The sequence below is a fragment of the Moschus berezovskii genome, chromosome 6 (genome assembly GCF_049115385.1).
Source record: "Moschus berezovskii isolate FMDL1 chromosome 6, NW_MosBer_1.0, whole genome shotgun sequence".
NCBI classification, from domain to species: Eukaryota; Metazoa; Chordata; class Mammalia; order Artiodactyla; family Moschidae; genus Moschus; species Moschus berezovskii.
Genome location: NC_142465.1, coordinates 116,360,098 through 116,386,062, shown reverse-complemented (window position 1 = coordinate 116,386,062; position 25,965 = coordinate 116,360,098). Strand labels below are relative to the sequence as shown.

The 25,965-nt window shown below is 45.6% G+C and overlaps 2 protein-coding genes and 1 long non-coding RNA gene across 8 annotated transcripts in view; 1 reads left to right on the top strand and 2 right to left on the bottom strand.

The window, feature by feature from the left end:
* ACO2 (aconitase 2) overlaps window positions 1-8,218 on the bottom strand; it is a 50,257-nt gene extending 42,039 nt beyond the window's left edge. The window contains exon 1 of the mRNA XM_055396195.2: window positions 8,087-8,218. Within this exon, the coding sequence (XP_055252170.1) occupies window positions 8,087-8,122 (36 nt within the window). The 5' untranslated portion in view covers window positions 8,123-8,218. The remainder of the gene's footprint in view (window positions 1-8,086) is intronic.
* Window positions 8,219-8,372: 154 nt separating this feature from the next.
* PHF5A (PHD finger protein 5A) lies at window positions 8,373-18,514 on the top strand. The gene is made up of 4 exons (XM_055396203.2): window positions 8,373-8,703; window positions 9,134-9,157; window positions 9,656-9,822; window positions 17,860-18,514. Exons 1-4 carry the CDS (start codon window positions 8,652-8,654, stop codon window positions 17,947-17,949), a joined length of 333 nt encoding a protein of 110 aa, XP_055252178.1. The 5' UTR covers window positions 8,373-8,651; the 3' UTR covers window positions 17,950-18,514.
* On the bottom strand, window positions 14,343-25,957 carry LOC129536977 (uncharacterized). 6 transcript variants are annotated; one of them, XR_016037719.1, is made up of 5 exons: window positions 24,928-25,957; window positions 22,770-24,637; window positions 20,571-20,651; window positions 16,571-16,680; window positions 14,343-16,404 (listed from the first exon to the last, which is right to left on the bottom strand). It is a non-coding gene; the product is annotated as an uncharacterized LOC129536977 (long non-coding RNA). The 6 variants fall into 6 exon arrangements; XR_016037720.1 differs by having other exon boundaries at window positions 22,770-24,627; XR_008681898.2 differs by having other exon boundaries at window positions 14,345-16,404; window positions 22,770-23,522; window positions 24,029-25,957.
* Between the last annotated feature and the right edge of the window lie 8 nt (window positions 25,958-25,965).

Below are 25,965 nucleotides of genomic sequence, written 5' to 3'. Positions count from 1 at the left end.
CCCATTCTGACCTGTAAAGTGTCACTGCAGAAACGCTGCAATCCCTGTGTCTAGCCACAGGAAAGGCATCCACTCTAGAGCTGGAGGGATCTGGCTCAGCACCTCAGCTCCCCTAGCTCTGGGACCTTAGACCAGATTCTTCATTTCTCTGAGCCTCTGTTTCCTTTTCTGTAAAACTGGTGTAAAACAGCAGAGGTTTTGTGAGGATTAGAAACAATGTGTGTGCTAAGTCGCTTCCCTCACGTCTGACTCTCTGCAACCCTATGGCCTGTAGACCACCAGGCTCCGCTGTCCATGGAATTCTCCAGCAAAGAATACTAGAGTGGGTTGTCTCTCACATCTCCTGCACTGACAGGTGGATGTTTTACCACTAGCACCACCTGGGAAGCCCAGAAACAATGTATTGTTAGTAAACGTAGAGGGGGAAAAAAAAAAGTGTGGAATGATAAATACAAAATTCCTACCAGTGGCTGCCTCTGGGAACCGGAACTGGGAGAAGGAAAGAGAGCTTTTTAAAACATTGTCTTCTTTAAGGAAAAAAATATATGGAAAACACAGAGCTCGGCAGCTGGGTTCCTGGCAGGCATTCAATAAATGTAAGCTGCTGTTCCTCATTTCTCCTGGGAGATGCTGCCACTCACATACCTCCCGCCTACGTGTTAAGACAAAGAACCATGAGCTGCCGTTTCCCACCATGCCCTCTGCCCACCTCCCAGCCATCAAAGCAGGTCCCTCCCAGCCCTAGAGCAGGTCCCAAGTACCAGGATAGCACATCTCAGAATTGAAAAGGTCTCATCTATCCACTCATTCTGCCTCTGAATGCCTGAGAGACCCTTTCTGGCAGTGGGGAACACACTACCACATGAGGCCACCCATTTCACCAGCAAGATGACCTCAAGGTCTCAGGAAGGGAAAGACTCCTGGTTCCTCTGACCATAACCCTCAATGGCCTTTAGCCTCACAGCTCTTAGCAACCAGCTCTTCCTGGCAGGGAAGCCTCAGGTGAGGATCTGTCTAGGTGAGCAATGCAGGAATGCACGTCAGTCAGCACCTTCCTTAAGAAGCGTCATCTCTCCGCATCTCTGCTGCTTCTAACAACTGTCTCCCACTCCTGGTAGGAGAATGTCTGGCAACCCTCCTAAGACTTCCAAGCTAAACAACTTTGTCCTGTCCCTAGGCAATCAGTGAGCTTGGTTGCTATGCAACAGGCAGGCACAAAAGTGATGCAGTCCTTTTCAGAGGCTTGGGAAGGGGGCAGGAAGCCATGTCTGTCCAAGACACAGCCTCTAAATGGGGTCCAAGGCAGTAGGGGTTCCTTTAAGAAATCAGCTGATAGATTCACTCATCTGCCTAATTCTCCTTTCCTGGCGTCTGAAGCAGACTCCAGGCACACCATGAACTGCATATAAATTCTGAGCCCTGGTCTGGCTCCCACCGCCCATCCTGGGGCAATAGCTTCCTCTGAAAGCTCGACAGGCAGCCTGTGAGGCTGACCCACAGCTCTGGGCCCTCCCTCTCAAGTTCTCCTGGTATTTGGGGCAGGAGGCAATCATGGCCTCAAACATCTCCACGTCCCAGTAGGGCACGGAGCCAACCAAACTGTGTCCCCTTCATCTAGCCTACTCTGCAGAGATCCAGTTTCTACTTGCTATACTCAGGGGAGTCCTCTGGGGAAACAGTATGACTGAAGGGTAAAAACCCTGAGTTCTGCAATCAAACAAGCCTGCATTCAAAATCTGGCTCAACTGCATACTAGTCGTGACCTTGGGCAGGCCATTTAACCAACTGGGGTCTGTTTAACTGTTTCACTTCTCCAGCCCTCCTTTCCTTGGCCACATACAAAGATTTAAAACTAGCTAATTTCTGAAACTCTGCAAGGTTAATGACACCTACATCTTAGGTTGTTGTGAAAGTCAAGTGAGGCAGTGTTTGTCCAACAAGACCGAGTTCAGTGACCAGTACAGCAGGGCTGACAGCTCAGTATCGGTATCTTCTAAATGCCAAGGGTGCGGTGGGGTAGACTGCACATGCCATCACTCATGCACGCAGGATGGGCCGGCCTGGCCTTAGCCCCGCCCAGCACGCCCCCTCCCCTCCTAGCTTCAGTGCAATGTATTGGGCTTCCCTGGTGGCTCAGAGGTTAAAGCGTCTGCCTCCAATGAGGGAGACCCGGGTTCGATCCCTGGGTCGGGAAGATCCCCTGGAGAAGGAAATGGTAACCCACTCCAGTATTCTTGCCTGGAGAATCCCATGGACGGAGAAGCCTGGTAGGCTACAGTCCACGGGGTTGCAGAGTCGGACACGACTGAGCGACGGAACGGAACGGAAGACGTGGTTTCTTCCTCACCAGCACAGAAGCTCTCACAGGCCAGGCCCTTCAAATAAGTTCTGCAGTTCTCTCAGTGAGCAGTGACAACACAACACAAATGTCCAGCTGAAGGTGAAGGTGCCCAGCAACAGAGCACTGAAGTGTAGGGGCTGAAGGAACTCCTGAGACTTCTTTGGTACCCCCCACAACCGGCCACAGAATTAAAGCTCCCACTCAGAAACTGTCTCAACTTCTGCAGGGTGAAAGCAGAAATGCTCCTAACTGGGCCTAAATTCCCCAAGGAACTTCATATTTATTGATGGAAATATTGCAAATGTTATTCTAGGGCTTGTCTTCTCAATGCTGCCCTTCAACTTAGAAAATTAAAAAACAGGAAGCCAGGGGTTCATTTGCTCCTCTTCTCCTAACTCTCTTAGAGCCGTACCCAGAAGGTATTCCTGCACTAGTACCACACACCCAACATCCATGGCCATTACAGAAGGAGCAAGCAGTTTCACTAAAGCCACTCTTTTTTATTTTTTAGGCCATACCACACAGCATGCAGGATCTTAGTTCCCGGACCAGGGATGGAATACGGGCCCAGAGCAGTGAAAGCACAGAGTCTAAACCACTGGACCGCCAAGGAAGTCCCAAGACTCTTTTTAAACGTATGAGTTGAAGATAAATGCTGGCAATGGAGGCTGCAGACCATCTGGAGGAGTGGAGACATAGACTGACTCTCACCAAACGCCCACATAACCTGCGTCACATTTCCCCCGAACACTTTATACACAGTCCCATCTAATGCTCACGATTGCCCAGAGAGGCAGAAGGTACGGTGTCCATTTTATAGATGAAGAAACCGAGGCTCCGGAACTTAACTGTTTTTCCCAGGGCCACATAGCAATGCTGCTGCCTTTTCCTTTGACCCAAACTTTGCACAGTGAACCCAAGAAAAAAATCATTCTCCCTGCCTTTTTGGATCCACTAAATAAAGAAGAGCTTCCACAGGTTCATTCTAGAATAATCTAAGAAAAAAAAAATCTGTCCTTTGTCTCAGTATTAGAAAAGGCCTATTTTAAAAATAACATTAGAAACTATTCACAAATTTTTATAATCCATAGAGTTTAAAGAATCTTCCAAATATTACCAGGTCTTCAGGACCATTCTAAAAATGGACTGTAGTCTAGCTGGCTCCTCTGTCCATAGAATTCTCCAGGAGGGAATACTGGAGTGGGTTGCCACTTCCTTCTCCTGGGGATCATCCTGACCCAAGGGTCGAATCTGGGTCTCTTGCATTGCAGGCAGATTCTTTACCATCTGAATCACCAGGGAAGACCAAGTGTTTAAAGAGCTTTCCAAACATTACCAGGTCTTCAGGAGCCTTCTCAATCGGAGGGTAGCTATGAATTGTCCCATTGTGCAGATGTGTAACCAGAGAGCTACAGGGGGTTGAGGCCTTGCTTGAAGCCACATGGTAAGAATGGGTTAGAGAAGTCTCCTAAGATTCCTGATATCCTATGTGCTGCCTTTTTTCATTTTATTTTTATTAAAGAAATTGTTTTCTCCTGGTTTTATCAGTATATTTGACATAGCTGTGTAGGTTTTAAGGTGTACAGCATAATGATTTTACTTACACGATGAAATAATTACCACACTAAGTTTAGTGAACATCTGTCTACTTCATTCAGATACAAAATCAAATAAGTGGAAAAATATCTTTTTTCCTTGTGATGAGAACTCTTAGAATTTACTCTCTTGGCAACTTTCATATATAACATACAGTAGTATTAATTATATTTACCATGTACATTACATCCCTAGTACTTAGTTATAACTATAAAACTTTGTACCTTTTGGCAAATTTCATCCAATTCCTCCCTGCCGCCCTCCCTCAACACAGTCTCCCTGCAGTCCCTCCCCTATTTCATGCTGAGGGGCCCAGAGCCCACCACTGCCTTCCAAACCCCATGCTGGGAAAACAAGGGGCATCAGAGAACACCAGGGCCGATGAAGACAAGACTGCTCAAGCACCAGTACTCACAAAGCCTGGACGATCCCTCTCGATTATGCATCAAACCCTGTCACTTCACCATTTAAAACCTTCCAGTGGATTTTCGTTACACTTGGGGTAAAACCCAATTTCCTTACCAGATCCAACAGGACCCTGGCTCCTGCCACGTGTTCAGAACTTCCTCGCATCACCTCAGCCACACTGGCCTTATTTCTTATCCTCGGACCCATCTCAGATGCTTTGCACATACTGCTCCTTCCCCTCCTACTTTGGGCTCTTCCCAAAATGCTGAAGGGCTGTCTTCTTATCATTTAAGTATCAGCTCAAATGCTACCTCTTCTGAGAAGCCTTCCCCAACCACTCCAGTGAAAAGCTCTGCCACATCCTCACCTCTACTCTCGACCACACTATCCTGTATCTTCGTTGTCTTACTTCACAGCTAAATTTTCTTGTCCACTTGTTTGTCTCCCCAGAACTACAATACAAGCTCCACTATTCGTGTTCATTATTACTCTCTCAGTGTCTTGAATACAGACAGGCACATAGTAAGTGTTCAATAAACATTTTAGGAACAGGCTGTTCAAAAGGGAAGGGTGTGCTCCCCTCATCCTCAAGATGGTGACTCTACTCCCTCTGCTCAAATTTCAGATTGGAGGTTTATTTACTCATCCGTTCATTCATTCACTTAATTCAAACCAACAACTACTGGTTACCTGAGAAGGTACCACAGTGAATAGGGAACCAGAATGATGTATTTCCCAATTCAAAGCAAAATTTTTTTTTAACATGGCACTTTACAGAGGCACTTCTAACATCTGCAAATGTCTCAGACTTCTTTGTAGTTAACAGACTCTTCAGATTTACATGCAAGAAGTTACATGACTTCCGCAAGGTCACATGGTGAGAACTCAGCATCCCAGTATCTCAAGGCAAAACCAAAGACCCAAAATGTATCTGGAAGTGCCCAACCCCTTTTATTTTCTATCCATGGTCATTTACACAAAAGTTAAATTTCACCTCCATTTCCTTCACTTTATTTCTATCTTTCTACCTGGTAGCAGGTATCAAACAACACAACACTTTTATGGAGCACTGTTCTCTAGTTATGGACCATTAATGGTACCCTAGTTGACAGGCTGAGTCTTGATGGCAAAGGGAAGCAGTGGTAGGGTGCAGGTGCTGGGACCTCAGGCTTGTGACTCAGAAAGCACCAGATTCAAACCACATCCACCAACAACTAGTGATAAGGCCCTAGACAAGTTTATTTTAATTTAGTGAACAAACACTTATATAGCTCTTTTAGATGCAAGCAGGATTCTAAGTACTTTGCAACTATGATTATTAGATAAATCAGATATATTATTATCCATATCTTACAGTGAGGAAACAGGCACAGAGAGGTGAAGAAACATGCCCAAAGCCACAGCCAGTGCGTATCAGAGTCAGCATTAAAGACAGACAGTGGAATGCCAGAATCTCTGCTCTCAGCCATCACACTGTGTCTCTGCTCCACTGCTTCTTCATCGATAAGACAGGGCTAATAAATTTGCGATATCTCACAGGGTCATGTGAGGCCTCTGGCACACAGTTACGCTAACTGTTAGCTGCTCTTAATGGTAGCAGTGATTGCCATCACCTTTGGTCCAGTCAAGGTTCAATCAAGGTCTGCCCAAAATACTTCAGCTGAGAAAGATCTCCAAGATCCTCTGCAGTAGACTATGTTAGAATATAGTGGAAGTTCCATGAGAACAGGAATTGTCTGCTCTTTCTGCTTCCTGTTGTATCCGGAGGAAGCAGAGGGTACTCAGTTAATATGTGGTAAATAAACTGAATGCATGGACAGAGTTCTGCACACACGACAACTAAGGTAGTACCATCACTTCTCAAATGTAGCTAAACATGAAAGAGGTAAATTGACAGTTTTTAGACAACAGTGGAAGCTGGCCATTATTTAAGACAGCCTGGCTATTAGCAGACAGTGTGGTATAACGCTGTTCATTCATCTTAGCTAAATGCAGAAACAAGGAGACCCAGGCTCTCAAGGTCTTGGAGTCTCTATCTGTAAAAGAGGAAGTTGGACAACATGATGATCATAAACAAATATATTCTTTCTCATCACTTTGTAACAATTATTATAACAATATGAATGGAAGCTGATCACCAAGTACCCAATAAACATTTGTCGATGAACATAATTTCCAAATGACAGATAAAGAAACTGGGACTCAGTTTCCAAGTTCAAGGTCACTTGGATGGGTTAGCATATGGGTTAACATGGAAGAGTCCAGCTCTCTTCCTACACATGTCTAATGCTCATGCTTTCCAATATTCTTTTTCAGTTAAAAAATACTGTGATATCAGTTCTCTCTTCCAAGCTCAATAAATCTGTAATAATTTACCTTATCAAATAACCTTGTGTAACTTCACTAGATCATGTGACAGCAGGATCAAGAAGAAACAACAATTCCACATTGTTAACCTGGAGAATCAAAGTTAATTAGGCCGAATCCCCTGTTTCTGCCCAGAATTGAGACCATTGGTATAAATAAGATAAATGATGACTTCACTTTAAATGGTTTAAATTTAAGCAATGTGACTTAATAAATAACTTCTGGTAACACAAAACTGTAAGCACAGTTGGCTACTTGATCCAAAGTAGATGCACAAAGTTAAATGTAAAAAGTTGCATAGAATGTCCACAAATGCTTGCTTACTTTATTTTTATTAAAATACACGCTTGACATTGAACCTTTGTGTGTTCACCTTCCCAGGATTGTCAAGTTAGGCCTGAAAAGGCCATCTGGCAGTCACAGTCAATTTTCTAGATGGTTCATAACAGGACTGTCAAGGTCAAACTGTTGATTCTTTTACCTTCCCATCTAGTAATTGAAAAGCAATGAAAGTGGGCTCAAAATACTCCATTCTGGTACTCTCACAAATATAAATGTCAGCTCCAGGATCACACTCTGGTTCAAAAAGTTCTGAGGGCAGGCTGACATGAACAAAGAGAACAGTGGGGTAGTAGGGCAGATGCTAAGGCCACAGCACTAGCGTAACACTCAGAGAGAGCAGGAACTTTTACCTAGCAGTTTCATCACCTATCAAATGAGAATAATCATCCTACCAAATGATCATATAAATTAAGTGATATGATGAGGAATTGTCTTGCAATCCGTGCAAAGGTGAGAGACTACTGTTATCACTACTAAATACTATGGCTGGGGATGGAAGATCCCCTCGAACTCTTGGCTGTATGTTCTGCAGTATCCCCTCAAGATGGAACAGATTATAGTTTTTTTCTCCAGACTTCGGGTTTGACAACGACTGATGCACTTGGCTAAAGTCTCCGCTGCTGAGAGATGAGAAGTGAGGCCTTCGGGTTCTGGGCCTAGCGGGCTCAACAACCACCGCGCCCCCCCCAGTCACCTTGTCCTCACCTTGAGGAACAGAAAACGAAACCCTGTGGGGTAGAAAGTGAGGTCCACGAAAACGAGAAAGAGGTGCCTCCACTCTTCACCTAGCTGCCGCCTCTTAGACCCAAGCTTCCAGCTGGGCGGGGACAGAGCAGACAGAGCTGACAGAGCCAGGGACGCCTTGACCTCGGGCGCCGGAGTAGCGAGCGTGGGTGCTGGGCCCGCGACAGGGACAGGTACACGAAAAGCCAGCCGGAGGTCGGGCCTGCCTCGTCTTGCCTCGCCCACAGCCGCAAGCACAGGAGGAGGCACCCCGCCCCCGCGAACCCAGAGGGCCCTCAGTTCGCTCACCTGCAGCCGGGACACCAGTAGGCTGTAAGGCGCCATTTTGTGCACTGACAAAGATGAGGTCGCTTGAAAGTGACGTGCCACTCAGAGTATTTAAAGCCTTCGGGCTGGGGGCGTGGCCTGAAGAGAAACGCGACCTCGTGAAGGCTGGGCCTCCGCCGAGGCGCCTACTCCTGCGAGCGCCTTGGGCGGAGTTCCCGTGTGAGGACTCGAAAGCGGAGAGGATAAAACTACATAAAAACACTTAAAGAAGTAAATGCCGGGCACAGAGATGTCTTATTGAAGTGAAAATTTCACTTTTGCACTTTGCAATTTGCCTCTTCCATTCAAGTCCTGGAAAGGTTGTGATTTTTTAAAATAACTTTAATGCATCTTCCATGACACGGCCCCCTTTAGGACGGAAACGGCTTTGGAATTTGATCTCGCAAGAACCAGAGAGGCTTGGTGCAAAGAGCATAAACGCTGATGGATGTCTTGAGAACCAATCACGGCGACCAAGAGGCAGGAGCAACTGAGGTTAAAGGTCGGACGGAAGTTCCTTAAGCTTCCGGTGGCTTGAGAAGGAGCTATGGCTAAACATCACCCGGACTTGATCTTTTGCCGCAAGCAGGCTGGTGTTGGTGAGGCAGCCTTCTGCCCCCGGCTGTCTGGGTGGGAATGGTATTAGGATGTGAGAGGTCCGGGGTTCCCGTCACTTGCTTAGGGTCTTGCCCGGGAGGCGCCATGTTTCCCGCCTCTAGGTTGAAAGTGTAGGAACGCGCGGGTTTGCGGTCTCTTGATGAAAAGAGGGCGGGGGCTCGCGTGCTGGGAGCCGGAGGCAGGCTGCCAGAATGGGGTTGGGAGAAATTCTCAGTTTGCACAGGACCTGTGAGGGGCTGCAGGAGGCTGTGGATTTGGTTCCGATTGAAGTTTAAGGAGATAAGATGGATAGATCCCCTCAGGGCTCACTGCAGTCCCTGCTTCTGTCCCCACCGCAAGCTCGAGGATGATGTCCCTTCTTCGTCAAAACTTTCATCCTAATTGTGCTCTTTACCGCCTTTTATCTTGCAGCCATTGGAAGACTGTGTGAGAAGTGTGAGTAGAACACGCCTCCCCAAAGAGCCCACCTGGCCCACTCGGTTTCTGTAGAGCAAGCAAACGGGTGTTTTCAGCGGTGGCACTAAGAGGGCTTTGAGTAGATGTGATCCGAAGAATGTCAACACAGTGCCAGGCTGCAACTAAAGACCACCACCCTCACTCCAGCTTGCACGTTTTAGACACTAGGTTTTGAGAGAATTTTTAGCTTTGGACCAGAAGTAGCATGACCCCATCCCTGACATACACAGCGTTCTGCCAATTAATTTATATAGACGTATCTACCAGGTGCTTCTCTAAGCTCTTTACCCAGTAGTTGATTAACTTTTCCTGTGTGTTGTAGAGATTGAGATGGACACGAGGTAAGTCAGGTTTTGTGACGCCAAAGTAGAGAGTCCTCAAGTCACTGTTAGGGGACTGGTGTAGTCCCCATAGCAGGAGGAGGGCAAAGGACTTGAGGTACTTGCACGTGGGTGTAACTCCATTCTCTCCTCACAGGTGATGGCAAGTGTGTGATCTGTGACTCCTATGTGCGTCCTTGCACCCTGGTGCGCATATGCGACGAGTGTAACTATGGCTCTTACCAGGGACGCTGTGTGATCTGTGGAGGCCCTGGAGTTTCAGATGCCTATTATTGTAAGGAATGCACCATCCAGGAGAAAGATGTGAGTATATATAGGAAGCTTTTCATCTGATTTTCCCTTGTGTTTAGTAACACTTTGCCATCCACAGCAAACTGTATGGTCCGTAGATGAGTATGTTCATTTAGTCATCTAGGTTATAATTTCTTCAACGTCTGTGAGCCAAACTGGATGTAGCCCAACAAAAGGCAGTTATTTAGTATTAAGGACAAAAGTGCAAGAGAAGCAAATTTTGGTCAACACTGGCAATTTGGAAAGCCCTCTGTTCCTTTGATGTCTCTCTCATTTTTATTCACAAACAATTTATTTTTCTTTTTTTTTTTACTGTGCCACATATCTTACAGGATTCTGAAACCTGGCCACGGCAGTGAAAACCCAGAATCCTAACTATTAGGCCATCAGGAAACTCCCAGTATTCTGCATTTTTAAGTCCTAGCACGGTACATGGTGTATAATAGCCATTCAGTAGTTCTCTTTATTATCATTAAGGACTGTTCAGGTGGATGTGTTGACTTCTGAATTAGGGACTGTTCAAGTTGATTTCAGCTCTGAGTAGCTAGAGAATACTTTTGCTTTGATTTTTCAGAATTGCTTGGGATTCTGCTTGTGACATTTTTGCCCCTTAACATTGTATTCTGGCAATGGCAGTTATTCAACTCCTTGAGCCAGTTGCCAGGATACAGTAGAGAGCTATAGATCTGTACCAAAAACAGGCTTCTTGGAGGAGAGGAGGACAACCCATGAATCACCTTTTATTCTTCTTATGACAATAAAACAAAGTGTGATACAGTACTAATAGGCTAATATGAGGTATCTGGTTACCTAATCTAGGATAAGACATAGGCAAAAAAGAAATAAAAAATTCTTTGGCCATTCTGGGCAGCTTTGGGGATCTTAGTTCCCCAACCAGGGATGGGACCCAGGCCCCCTGCAGTGGAAATGCAGAATCCTAACCACTGAACTGCCAGCGAATTCCCAAAAGATAAATAATTCTTTATATTTCCTTTTACACATAGTAGATAATTTTATATATATATATATATTCTGCCTGCAATGTGAGAGACTCAGGTTCATCACAGGTTCAATATCCCTGGGTCAGGAAAATTCCCATTCTATATAGATGTTATCTCCCTTATTCTTCAATAGCTTTGTTAATTAAGGGTTAGTACTATCCCAATTTTACAGCCCCTCTCCCAGCTAATAAGTGGCAAGACCAAGCTTTCTGACTAAACCTCATGGTGTCTTTGATAAGTTTGTGATGTGCCTGTATTGAAGAGAAATGATTCAGCTACCTCAGAATCTTTGCAGTTAGATTTTGTCTACCTCTAATAAGTGGGACATATTAGAGCAGATAAACCTATTTCTTACACCATTAAAGCCTTCTGTTATTTAGGGAGATGAGAACGGTCATAGATAAAGTACTTGAAACATAATTTCAGTTGGTGGTTTGAACATTCTCTCTCTTTTGGGGGGCTGCTATGGGTCTTATGGTGCGCAGGGTTAGTTGCTCCGAGGTATGTGGGATCTTGGTTCCCTGACCAAGGATCAAACCCATGTCCCTTGCATTGCAAGGTAGATTTTTAAACACTGGGCTACCAGGGAAGTCCCCAATTTGAACACTCTCTTATCCTATACTCTGATTATTTGCGTTTATCTTTGACTGTCAAATCATACCCTGCTTGTATCTCTGTTTTTCTCTAGCTCTTGGTATGCTGCTGCTGTTTAGTTCACTAAGTTGTGTCTAACTCTTTTGCGACACCGTCGACTGTAGCCCCACCACCAGGCTCCTCTGCCCATAGGATTTCCCAGGCAAGAATACTGGGGTGGTTGCCATTTTTTCTCCAGAGGATCTTCCTGAGCCAGGGATTGAACCCAGATCTCCTGCTTGACAGGCAGATTCTTTTTACCCCTGAGCCATCTGGGAAGCCCCAGCTCTTGGTATAGTCCCGGCATATATTGTAAGTCTGGTCCATGTTTTTGTGCTACTCCTGTAAATCATCTGTAGGAGCTTCTGCTAGAATGTCTGGTACACAGTAGGTGTTGGATGATTATAGTCTATACCATGGTGAGACAATATCAGTGTAAAAAAGTACAAGCAAGTCTTAAACTAGCTAAAACTAGCCAAAGACTCTATTAAGGACAATATTTTCTTGAATTTTCCATGACTGTAGCTAGAATTCTTACCTGATACGCTTACAGCCAGAGAGTGCTTAATAAAGGTTAATTGCTGTCTGACTCGTCTGCATGTGGCGGGTGACCTGATCTCTCCGGATCCTTGTGCCTCATTCTAGATGTCACCACTTCCCTTACTTCACATTATACAGGAATGTTCTGAGGATATTTGAGATGGCATCTAGCTCGCGTTTACTCAGCAATAGTTTCCAAGGAACACAAAACAGTCCAGTGACATGATCCAGCCTCTCAGCCTTACAGATCATGATGTAGATTAAGTGCCCAAGACTTTCCTACACACAAATCTTCCTACAGCCAAAGCAACCCCTCTTATTGTTCTCTTCCAGCAACTTCCATAATTTATAAGGGAATTAGCCCAGGAGGCTAAGTTAGGTGTTCTCTATAATTTTTTCAAAGCCTCAAGAATACTCAGGGGTCAGGGACAATATCTGTGGGCACTGCTGCCAAAGGACAAATTTGTAGTTTTTTATAATGTGGCATCTTATTGATCTCCCTTCACCCTTGACTCCTTTTACTTAACCATTTTCCTCAACTCTCCCAACCAGATAACAAGAAAAATAGCAACTAGTATTTTTGGAGCTCTTGCTGCATGTCAGGTACTGTACTGGGTCATTCTTGTCTAAAAGTTGTGCATGATACAGATGGGGAAACGAATGGCTGAAAGGCAGGCTTGTCCCAAGGTCACATGATGAATAAATGGCAGATATGGGATTAGAACCCAGGTCTTTGTAACTCTTTCTCAGACTTTTTTTGGTGGTTGTTTTTCATTATCGCCCCTCCACTAAAAGAGAAAGGTTAAAATCCAAATTAAATTTTCCTGGGAATTCCCTGGCAGTCCAGTGGTTAGGACTTTGTGCTCCCACTGTAGGGAACACAAGATTTGCTCCCTGGTTGAGGAACTAAGATCTCGAATCCCGAAAAACTTTATTTACATTTTCTCCACAACAAGAGGAATTAAAGTTGGATAAGATCTTGTTGGGTAAGAGTGAGCTTCAGATCACAAACCACTGTAATGTCAAAGACGTTTTCATCCTTATTGAAGATACATCATCTAACTCAAAGCACTTACCCTAAATACTCACTGTATTTCTCTTCTCAAGGTGGTTAAGGATGCGCCTTTCTGTCTCATTCTGCGTCTACCATTCTGTTCTCCCCATTTAAGTAAACAGCAGAGCAGTTAGATACATAGAAAAGATACTTGATATTTTTCAAAGGTAATTCACAAGTTTACCCTTCTCTGCAACTTCCTGTTCTGTTCTGTTCAGTCACTCAGTCGTGTCCGACTCTTTGCGACCCCGTGGACTGTAGCCTACCAGGCTTCTCCGTCCACGGGATTCTCCAGGCAAGAATACTGGAGTGGGTTACCATTTCCTTCTCCAGGGGATCTTCCCGACCCAGGGATTGAACCCGGGTCTCCCGCATTGGAGGCAGACGCGTTAACCTCTGAGCCACCAGGGAAGCAACTTCCTAAACCTTGTGAAAGTTTTGGGGTTTGCCTCCAGGAAGCTCTGTTACAAAAAACACCAGAGTAGGAGGTAGAAAGCTCAAGTTCAGGTCTTGGCTTTGCTATTAAGATACTGTGTGTGGCTTTGAGGAAATCTCACCCTGACCCCCACCCCGCAAAGGGTAGTAGTAATCCCTTTTACCTCCTGGATACATTTACTTAGAGCTTAAAGTTTCAAATAGAAAATGTGATGCCCTTGGTTAAGGTCTCAAACCAGTGTACAGTCTGGTTTTTACCTTGTAGGTATTCATTAAACAGTTGCTGGAAGAATCAGTGTTTCGTCTTCTAGTTTCTGTTAATCAAGCAGGTCTTGCCTGCTGTTGGTAATTCTTTGCTACCAATTGTAAGAAACAGACATGTGGACCCATTTTCTGTAATCCTGTTTTTCTGATCTCAAAATTTGTAAATTGCCTTTTCCTGCATTTTGGTTCTGTACACATTTCCCCATGTTATGTTATATTTTGGTACATGATCAGTGTTGGTTTTTTAAGTATTACTTTATAAAGTCCTGGATTTTCACCAGGTCCAAGGTAATTTTTGTAGCTTGCTTTTGTGCCATAGAAATGGACTTGATGTTCAGCCCTCCTCAGGAAGGAAATCCATAGACACTGAGTTCTCCTTGGTGGTTGGTAATGGAGCCCACCTTAGGCTTCTCCTGGGGATGTTTTAGGGGCTTCCCTAAAATGGTAAAGAACCTGCTTGCCTATACAGGAGACATAAGAGACTCAGTTCAATCCATGGTTCAGAAAGATCCCCTGGAGGAGGGCCCAGCAACCCACTCCAGTATTCTTGCCTGGAGAATCCCAAGGAGAGAAGAGCCTGGCAGGTACAGTCCATGGGGTCACATAGAGTTGGACACAACTGAACTGACTTAGCATGTACACAACGGGGATGTTTTAACGGACATATTTAGTATAATGGAAAGAAGCACTTGGCAGTCTAGTGTCTACTTTTTTGTGTGTGAAATTTTAGAAATTAAGTGGCCATGCAAAATGTACATTCAATTCAAGCTGCCGCTGCCTAAAATAAAAGCTCCCTATGCTCAGAATGGGGAAATCTGTTACCCTCTGGGAGGACTGAGAAAGGCTGAAATTTGTATTCAGGCATACAGTTGCTAAAAGAGCTACTGGCACCAAGCAAACATTTTCAGGTTGTTTTTAATATACTCCCTAGCTCAGCTCACAAATACTCTCTGTACCGTCCTTCGAGGTTTTCTTAAACATTTTCATTTTCATGGTCTCCATTCACAGGCACATTCACAAAAGCCAGCCAGTGCACACATCCTCGCTTCTCACAGTATTGTTAGAATTTGGGAACAACCACTAGACCCACAGGATATGTAGAAAATAAAAACAGTTTAGGCAAGAAGATAGGAAATTTATAAGTTAGTGAGAGAAAATACCATAAAAACCAAAGAGCTAATAATCTAAAACATTGGTCTTCCGATTTTTTCCAACTTTTTAATGTGTGGAGTCCTGTCTTCAAAAAGTATCTTATACAGAAGCTGTGGGTATGTTAGGGTGGACCATTATGAAATTGTTCCTGTTTGTTTTTGGCAATTTCTTATAATTTATTAAAGGCTGGCTATATGCCAGGTATTGTTCTAAGTACATTTATTGATTCTTAACTCTGTAAGGTAGGTTCTACCATTGTAGTAATTTAATAATATGACTAAAAAGAGACACAAAGAGGGTAATAACTTCTCAGAATTCAGGTGGCCTGTCTTCAGAGCCTAAAGTCTTAATATGAGTGAGAACAGAGCTGCACAGATTGGGGGATGAGTCCTGCAGTCACCTGACACCTCTCAGGACTCTCTAGGGCTCTCTAAATACAGTTTGTAAACACTGACCTGATCCAGTCATCTTATTTTATAGTTGGACATGAATCCAGACAGAAGTGGCTTGCCCAGTCAAGCAAGTCAGTGAGGCGTAGTAAACCTGAACAGGCTGTCATCATACCACAAAATTTCATAGCATCCCTAAAGGGCTTCGAGCACTGTCGTGTCTAATAGCAGGCTATGTTGGGTCAGGAGAGGCAGTTCTGACATTTGTACCAAGATTCCCAGTACCGATTATGTGGCTTCCTTGAGTTCACCTAGCACCTAGCACTGGTGGGGCTGGGCTTCCCACAACCTGGCTCCCTCAGCACACTGAACTCCACAGACAGTAGTTCTCAAGGTAATACATGGTACTGAATTGATCAAAAAGTCAAAAAGTTCCTTTGGGTTTTTCCATTACTTTTTTTTTTTTTTTTTTGGCTGTGCTGGGTCTTCACTGCTGTGCACAGGCTTTCTCTCATTGCAGCAAGTGGGGCCTACTTTTTGTTGTGGTACATGGTCTTTTCATTGCAGTGGCTTCTCTTGTTGCAGAGCATAGGCTCTAGGTGCGTGGGATCAGTAGTTGTGGTACAGGGGCTTAGTTCTCACCCAGCATGTGGGTTCTTCCCAGATCAGGGATCAAACCGGTGTCCACTGCATTGCAAGACGGGCTCTTAACCACTGGAAGAGCCACTTAACCTTGTGGCTTTTAACCACAAGGTGGGCGCTTCCCCACCAGGGAAGCCCCTCAGTAACATCTTTACAGAAAAACCTGAAGGAACTTTTTTGCCAACCTATACACGTTTTCTCAGAGAAGGCAATGGCACCCCACTCCAGGACTCTTGCCTGGGAAATACCATGGACGGAGGAGCCTGGTAGGGTGGAGTCCATGAGGTCGCTAAGAGTCGGACACGACTGAGCGACTTCGCTTTCACTTTTCACTTTCATGCATTGGAGAAGGAAATGGCAACCCACTCCAGTGTTCTTGCCTGGAGAATCCCAGGAATGGGAAAACCTTGTGGGCTGCCGTCTATGGGGTCGCACAGAGTCGGACATGACTGAAGCGACTTAGCAGCAGCAGCATACACGTTTTCTAGAAAATAATGAAATGTTAGTGTTGGCTTTGTGTCTTTTCAGAGATTTTTTTTTACAGTGCTGTTATCAGTCCCCCAAAAGAGAAATCAGCTGAATTAGAAATAAGATGTCTGAGGACTGGACTCATTCATTCATCATTCCATAGCCCAACGTCAAGCACCTACCTTTGACATGGACGTTTAGTAAAATCATCAGATCTAGGAAGGCTTCTTGCAGTAGTAATTCCCCCAGTTTTCCTCCCATCATCCCAGATCAACTGATGGAGCCATCATCCCTGCAAAACACCGTTTCCCAGGGGCTTCACTGAAACCACTCAGGCTCACAAAATAGCCAGGGGAGCCTGACATTACAAATCAGAGTATGGACTGTCAACAGCGATCCCTAGCACAGGAGCACTCTTCTCCCAAGACCATGTGTCAAATTAATTAATAAGGACACATCAAACTCAGTATTCTCTTATGATATTTAAAATATAAGGTACTATTTCCTAAAGTCTTCAGTTTTTTTCCTTTGGTATTCTCTCCTTTCTTGGGATAGTGAAAGCTAAAGAGCTTGATCTGTAGATAATTATTACCATTTCCTACCTCTCACTTGGAGAAAATCCTTTGAACACCTTAAGTTTTATTTATTTTTTTGGGCCACACATCATGTGGGATCTTAGTTCCCCAACTAGGGGTCAAACCCATGCTTGATTCATTGGAAGCACAGAGTCTTAACCATTGGACCATCAGGGAAGTTCACCTTAAAGAATTGTAGATTTTGCCTCCACTATATCATGCTGAAACTCCAATACTTTGGCCACCTCATGCGACGAGTTGACTCACTGGAAAAGAGTCTGATGCTAAGAGGGATTGGGGGTGGGAAGAGACGGGGACGACAGAGAAAGAGACGGCTGGATGGCATCACTGACACAATGGACATGAGTTGGAGTGAACTCTGGGAGTTGGTGATGGACAGGGAGGCCTAGCATGCTGTGATTCATGGGGTTGCGGAGAGTCGGACGCGACTGAGCGACTGACCTGAACTGAATATCATGTTAGCAACAAGTGGGCTAAGAAACCAGCATTCCAAGTCCAGGCCATTGGATAGATGGCATATTCTAGGTGCTTAATAAATACTTGATTGATCAAATAGGATAACTGAACTGGTAAGATGAATGACTAAACCATTAATCCAAAAGTTATTTTTATCTTAGTGTGAAAGTCACTCAGTCACATCTGACTCTTTGTGACCCCATGGACTATATACAGTCTATGGAATTCTCCAGGCCAGAATATTGGAGTGGGAGCCTTGCCCTTCTCCAGAGGATCTTCCTAACCCAGGGATCGAACCAAGGCCTCCCACATTGCAGCCAGATTCTTTACCAGCTGAGCCACAAGGGAAGCCCAAATTTTTATCTTAGATTCCTTTCAATTCAAGCTCAGAGACTTTTAACAACTTTTCTGTTTTCCAGAGAGATGGTTGCCCAAAGATTGTCAATTTAGGAAGCTCTAAGACAGATCTCTTCTATGAACGCAAAAAATATGGCTTCAAGAAGAGGTGATTGGTGGGCTGCCTCTTCCTCCCCCCATCAAACTGCTGCAGCTGCCAAAAGAAATACCTACTACTGCCAGCAGAAAGGAAGTGGAGCACAGAGCATCACCTGAAGCCTGTTAGTACAGGGCACCTTCCCGCTGTTTCCTCTCACCTGGACCTGGTAGGAATGGACAAAAGATTCTTCACAGAGCACTCCGGCAGACTGTATCAGAAAAATTGATAGATTAGTTCATGGTATTCCTTAAATTCAAGAAGCAAGGGTGTGTTATCCACATCAAGACTTTCTGTATACCAAAACCTTCTAAAACAGAAATAATATGTCATTTCCGTCTTCTATTTGAAGAGTCGACTGTGAAGCTACCTGCAGTGAAAAGCATGTTCTTGAAGAATCTCTGATGGCAGTTGTCCTTGATGAAATATCTGCAGTGTGTGGGGGGTCAGCAGAACAATAAATGTGGGCATTTCATCTTGTAACCTTTACCAGGTGGTGCTGGTTCATGTTATTTTTCTTCTAAAAAATTGGAAACCCTTTCTCTTGCTGTTATATTAATAAAGTAGGTGTTTATTTTCTGCTCGTCAGCCCCTTCCCAATTTAACTCTAGGAATTTTAGTCACCTAGAAATTTGTGATTCAAAATACAGGTAGTGGGATTAACTAAGCACCTGAACTGAATGTTTTGTTTTACTAAACAATTTCTGAAATTTGTTCACTACTTCGCTGGCAATCCCTCCAATGCAGGGGACTCTGGTTTAATCCCTCGTCAGAGAATGAAGATCCCACATGCCTTAAGGTATGCTCCCCGCCCCCCCGAAAAAATTTATTAACCACCTTGGTCCATGTAACAACTTGAGTGTTTGAAAAGCTACTGCTTAGTTCTAGCCAAACACCACCTTACTGTGTTCTGTGAGCTTCAGTGTGTATGCCTCTAAAAGGTCTTGCAAGGGAGCTTAAAATTTAATGCCCAGTGAGATTTCCATACTGATCAGTGACAGGCAAGTTCAATCTCAGCCCAGTGAATTCTGCTGAACGCTGTTCCTCTGTCACCTAATTTCACAATCCCATTCTCCATTTGTTTGCTGTCTGAGGCCAAGAGAAGGATACGAGTACATTAAGAACTCTGGTGGGTTAAGACACTGTTTCCAATGCAAAGGGCGTGGGTTCCATCCCTGGTCAGGAAACTAGGGCCCTAATGCCCATGAGAATTTAAAGTCCTTCCTACTGCAACTAAGCGCTGGAACAACCACAAAAATAATTTTTTAAAAAAGACCACCTTAGATAAACGGTGTTCAAATTCAAGTCCTTAGTTATTGTCTACCTTGGACCTTAGAATAAGTCTTTTTCAGTTTTAAAAATCTGAATAATGACTATTAAATTCTCTGTTGAGAAAATATTGTTTTTCTGAATTTTAACTGAATTTTAACCTCTAATTATATATAGTTCTTTGGAAAGAATTAGAATAATAATCTCAGCCAACTGTATGGCCACAAAAAATCAGAATGGTCTTAAAAATGACTGTTTTTCTCATTTGTTGAAGTAACCACTACTTACACAAGTCTAGTTGAAATAACTAAATTTATTATAGTCAGTCCAAGAAAGCCATTTCATTCCCCAGGTTTATGATTACTCTTAAGTATTCAGTGTTTGATACATTCATTTCTAGGATCTAAAAAGGATGAGTGTCTTGTTTCTAGCTTCTCAAATACGCTCTGTACATATATGGTAACTTCATCTTTAAACATCACACTTATTACATTGCTCTTGCTCAAAAAAAGTGTAATGAGAAATGCGTTGGCTTTATTATCAGTCCTGTATTTGAATTCTGATCTGCTGCTGATCTTTAATGAAGGTGTGGGGGCATTTTTTTCTTATCTATTATGTAAGGACATTAATGCCTCCCACTTTGGTTTGTAAGGATTAAATTTGACCTGGTAAATGCCTAACCCTTACTGAGAAGGCAGTTCAATGGTAGTTCTTACCAAGGGCCTCTACTTCATAGATAAACATTTAAGTCCTAGCAATGAAGGTCTTCCATATGGTTCCCCTTCTTCCCTACCCCTCAGGTTTTCCTCTATTCATGAAGGAAATTCCTCACACATACCCCATCTTTTTGGCTCTCTATTTCCTTTGTTTGAAATACCATTCCACTGTCACATTATCCAGCCAACTCTGTACCTTTTCTTTCTAAGCTCCTAATATGAATGCTGCCAGATGCACCATACCCTACAACAATCTCTCACTTGGACTATTTTCACGCCTGGTACATATGTATAACAGAAACCGAAATATTTACTGTGTATACAGTATTTTCCAGTATTTTTCAATGTATTCTGTTCTAAAAGAAAAAACCCACCTAGAAAAAGTACTCACAAATACAGGAGTCTGGGTGAGTAATATAAGTGATTAAAAGGGAGGGATGGGAGACTTTCTTGGTGGTCCAGTGGTTAATCCACCTTCCAGTTCAGGGGACACAGGTTTGATCCCTGGTCAGAGAACTAAGAGCCCACATGCCTCGCGCCACAAGTACTGACCCATCACTTAGCCTGTGTGCTGCAATGAAAGAGACTGTGTGCTCCAACTAAGAACCAACACAACGAAATAAAAAATTTTAAGGGGAGAGATGGAACTTACCTGGTGGTCCATTGGTTAAGACTCCACCCTTCCATTGCTGGGGGCACAGTTCAGTCCCCGCTCAGGGATCATCTTGCATTCCTTATGGTGCAGGAAAAAAAAAAAAACACGGGAGGGATGTAAGAAGAGCAGCCCAAACATGATGGTTACTGGTATGTGGCACTGGGCCTCAGTGTCTGGGGGACAATAGGGAGTCTAGGAACCTTGGAACCAGAGAGCACAGGCCCTGTCTACAGGGAACAGTTGCAACTGAAACAACTGCCAGCTTGAATGCCCAGTGTTACCATATCTTTTGAATTTAGAACAAGTGACAAAGTAAGACATTTTTGTACAACCTCTCAACTTTTAAGTGTTGTCAACTCATTTCAAAAGTTTTAGGGGCTTCCCTGGTGGTCCAGAGATCAAATTGCCAACATCCGCTGGATCATGGAGAAAGAAAGAGAGTTCCAGAGGAGCATCTATTTCTGCTTCATTGACTATGCCAAAGCCTTTGACTGTGTGGATCACAATAAACTGTGGAACATTCTGAAAGAGATGGGAATACCAGACCACCTGACCTGCCTCTTGAGAAACCTGTATGCAGGTCAGGAAGCAACAGTCAGAACTGTACATGGAACAACAGACTTGTTCCAAATAGGAAAAGGAGTACGTCAAGGCTGTATATTGTCACCTGCTTATTTAACTTCTATGCAGAGTACATCATGAGGAACGCTGGGCTGGAAGAAGCACAAGCTGGAATCAAGATTGCTGGGAGAAATATCAATAACCTCAGATATGCAGATGACACTACCCTTATGGCAGAAAGTGAAGAGGAACTCAAAAGCCTCTTGATGAAAGTGAAAGAGGAGAGTGAAAAGGTTGGCTTGAAGCTCAACATTCAGAAAACAAAGATCATGGCATCTGGTCCCATCACTTCATGGCAAATAGATGGGGAAACAGTGGAAACAGTGTCAGACTTTATTTTTTTGGGCTCCAAAATCACTGCAGATGCTGATTGCAGCCAGGAAATTAAAAGACGCTTACTCCTTGGAAGGAAAGTTATGACCAACCTAGACAGCATATTAAAAAGCAGCGACATTACTTTGCCAACAAAGGTCCATCTAGTCAAGGCTATGGTTTTCCCGTGGTCATGTATGAATGTGAGAGTTGGACTGTGAAGAAAGCTGATGGCCGAAGAATGGATGCTTTTGAACTGTGGTGTTGGAGAAGACTCTTGAGAGTCCCTTGGACTGCAAGGAGATCCAACCAGTCCATTCTAAAGGAGATCAATCCTGGGTGCAATACTTTGGCCACCTCATGCGACGAGTTGACTCACTGGAAAAGACTCTGATGCTGGGAAAGGTTGGGGGTGGGAGGAGAAGGGGACGACAGAGAATGAGATGGCTGGATGGCATCACCAACTCTGTGGACATGAGTTTGAGTGAACTCCGGGAGCTGGTGATGGATAGGGAGGCCTGGCGTGCTGTGATTCATGGGGTCGCGGAGAGTCGGACATGACTGAGCGACTGAACTGAACTGAACTGGACTGGTGGTCCAGTGGTTAAGAATCCACCTTGCAATGCATGGGAAACCGGTTCGATCCCTGGTCTGGGAAGATCCCACATGCCATGGAACAGCTAAGCCCATGTGCCACAACCACTAAACCTGAGCTCTAGAGCAAGGAAGCCACCACTACTGAAGCCTAAGCACCTTAGAGCCCATGCCCTGCAACATGAGAAGTCACTGCAATGAGAAGTCAGAGTGCCTCCACTCAGAACAAATTGAGAAAGCCAGAGCACAGCCACAAAGACCCAGCGCAGCCAATTAAAAAAAAAAATTTTTTTTTAATGTGTCAGTATATGCCAAAGCAATAGATCCACCAGATGTGGACCTTGGCCTGCAATTAGCAGCTTCTAAATTAAGAAAACTAACTTCCCAGGGAATCAAACTCAACTAAATCTTGAAGAGATTGTATGTCACTACATTTTGACCTGTAGTTCTTTAGAGCTTGAACCAAGGACATACAGGTGAAAGATTCTTTGCCTTGGAATTTTCCTGCCTTTAAAAAAAAAGACTCCAGTTTCCATCTTTTGCCAGTTATTTAGTTCCTTATCAACTATTTACCCAAATGGCCTGCCTGCCATCACCAAGGCTAAAGTGATACTTTCTTTGGACACTCTAGTTTTGGTGTCTTAGCCAAAAACAGGTTTGTTCACTTACCTCCTTTACTAAAGGTAAATGAGGTCAATAAACAGCATATCATTTGCCCTCAGCATCCATCCAATCACTCTTCTCCAAAGTTAATTTCTGTTGTGGCTGTCTTTGTTCCTGCCCAGTTGGAGCCGTGGATCTGAAGAATCAAATTTTCTATTTTCTTGGATAACTTAAAAGAAACTACAAAATTTCTCACCCAGACGTGTGTGTGAGAGTGACTCACCCCTGAGAGTTAATTGGGGCTAATTATGACCAGCCTGACTTGTCACAACAAAACATCTGGCATAACTTGCTTACTCTCAGACAGGGGAGCTGCCTCCACCCTCTGAGCACATGCTTACTCCTGAAGCTCACCATCTTGAAAACAAAGTGTATGTCTTTCAACCTGTGATTATTCAAAATAGGAGGGGACTCTGAAATACTTGAGTAGGAACTCAGCTCACAATTAAGCCTTGACAAGAGGAAATCACACGTTGAGGAGAGCAAAAAACGTCCACCTTACCACATGATAAATGGAGACTTCAGCAGTTAAGAATGATGATTACCTTTTTTCCTCTCTATTTTTTTTCCCCCTATTTATATGCTAACCCTTTACCCAGCGCTCCCACTTGCCAGGGAGGCTGAGTTTCTCAGTTTTGTTTCGGCGATACTGGTCCAGGCTGGTGCGTTTTCAGCATTGTAGGAGAGATTGGAATAAATGCTGGAACCCGCAGAAATTCAACACCTTTCTTCCAGGGATTCACTCCTCTTCAACCTGCACTGAACGGTGGGAAATGTGTACCCTTTATCTACGTACATGGCTCCATCCCTCCTTCTTGTGATACCCTAGGAGAATTCGTTTCAGCTCACTCCCCGCTTTCTCTGGCTTGTATGCTTTCTTATTGCGGAATACACAGAGAATTGAGCACAGTACATGTAGGATGCAATTTGGCCAGAACTGTCTGAAGTGACTTAGCAGCAGCAGCAGCAGTGACCTTTAAGAACAACAACTAAGACAGGCTTTACATACAGTATCAGATTTAATTCTCACACGGTCTCCATTTTAAGGATTAGAAAACGTTTTGATGATGTAAAGAGATTTACTGCCATTAAATCAAAATAAAACGGCTGGTGGCAGAACTGGGATTCAAACCCACCGATTTCCACAACGGCCTCCAATAAATACTACAAATACCAGCATCCCTTGCAATGCCCCAATACGCAACCGCAGTCTCCGCCCCACCCGCTCCTAGGGCTGGGCTCCTAGGCTCTTCGCCCCCACTTACCCGTCCTAGAGGTTGGATCGAACACCCAATCATGGGCTGCCGCTCCCTGTTCCCCACCAATGGAAAGGCTGTTGCTAACGTGCCGGGTATATTTTTAGCTCTCCACGGCTCCGGAACCCTGAGTCGGCCAAGTCTCGCTGCCCCGTTGGAACTCGCGAGGGGAGAGGAGAAGAGAGGGAGGCGGGGCGGGACGGGGTTTGGGGTGTAGGGGAGAGGAGGAGAGGGGAAGGCGGTGGAGGAGGAATAAGAAGGGGAGGGGTGGAGTAGGCTAGGCGAAGGGGGCGTGTATGTGACGCTCCGGCACTCGCTGACGCACAAGCAAGTAGTCCCTGGAGGTGCCCCAGGGGCTGAAGCGCTCTGAATGTGGGGGATGGGGGGTTCTCGGGCTCAGGCTCCCTCCAGCTTTCGGTCCCCTTGGAGTTTGCCCTCCAGTCCAGCGTTTCTCTACAGCGAAGAGCATTTAAAGCCGCACGTTACCGTTGCTCTCTGCCCTTGTCAAAAATAGTGATCAAGGAAAAACTGCAAACCATTCGTAGCTGGAAACTTTAGGATCTCGCCACCCCACGTGGGTTTGGCGGCTGCCGTTGGGCTGGAACCGTCTGGAACCGTCTGGAATGAGAATTAAGGTCGGGGGTAGGGAAGGAATTGGGGAATGGGCGATTAAAGAAGGGATAGGAAGACTTCAGGTACCAGGTACAAGCTCCCAGCGGCCCCGGGCTTCACCAAGGGCAGCCCTGTCCGCCTGTGACCTCCCTGGAGGCTCAGGCCTCCCTACACACACACACCCTCCCCACTGTGCGGTGCCTCGCACAGTCACAAAGTAGCCGAGTGGCCAACAGCCCGGGCAGGGGAGCCGAGCGCGCTGGTCTGGCGTGTGTGGGTCCCCGGGTTTGGCGAACCTGGGTCCGCCGCCCGAGGGACTGACTGTAGGGTGCGCGAGCCCCGTGCCTCTGGCCCTAGCAGGCGCCACCCCCAACGGCGGGGGCTGTTACTAGAAGAAATGTGGCTCCGGGTGCGGGAGGCGGGGGACTCGGGGGCGCCCGCAGAGGGGCCGAGCCCAGCCCCGAGCGGGCAGGGGAAGGGCTCGCGCGCCTGCGCGGGGCTGGGGCTGGCGCTGGCCCAGACGCGAGGTTAACGGGCGGCAAGGGGCAGGTTCACGTGTCGCTCGGCTCCTTTTGCTGGCCGTCCGGCTGGCCTCTGGTCATCCCTTTCTTACACCTGCGCTGCCTGAGACCAGGTTTTCCCCTCGACGTTAGGGGTCCCCATGACGAGGCACGAGGAGCTCGGAAGACTCGGGCCAAGAGCCGAGTTTGATAAGGTCCGAAACCTTTCCAGAGCTCGAGTCGTCCCCTCAGCTCCCGAACCAGCGAAGAGACCCGTAATCGGGGCGGTGCGAGTGCCGCGGGGAAGGTCAGTCAAAGAGGCCCAGAGCCGGAAGGACTCGCTGAGGTGGCCGCGGGGACGGTTCGGCCGAGCAAAACCGAACCGTGCAGGTGCAGGGCCGAAAGACACAGCGGGGAAAACTCCCCTTTATCCCGCGACACACCCATTCAGCCAACACACCTTCAAGTAAGCACACGCGCAGTCCCAGGCCAGACCCCCCTGCCCTCCCGAACTTGCTGTCTAACCTAGGGAAACACCTTTACACGATAAACACGATTTGAGTGGGGGTTATTTTTGGAGGGGGTACGAAGAAAAAATATAAACTACGATGCGGCGTCGTGATGGGGGAGGGGAGACGGCCCACGTGACACCAGCCGGCCCGAGGCAGCCTCACTGACATCTGAGCGAGGAGGGGGCTGAGTGATGAGGCGGGCCGGCCGGCCGCCGGAAGGTGGGACAAGGGCGAGGGTCCGGCCCCAGCCGGGTTCCACGCAGATCGCCGGGCCGCGCGCCCGGAGGGGTTAAAGCCGCCCGCAGGCCGGGAAGTAGTCCCG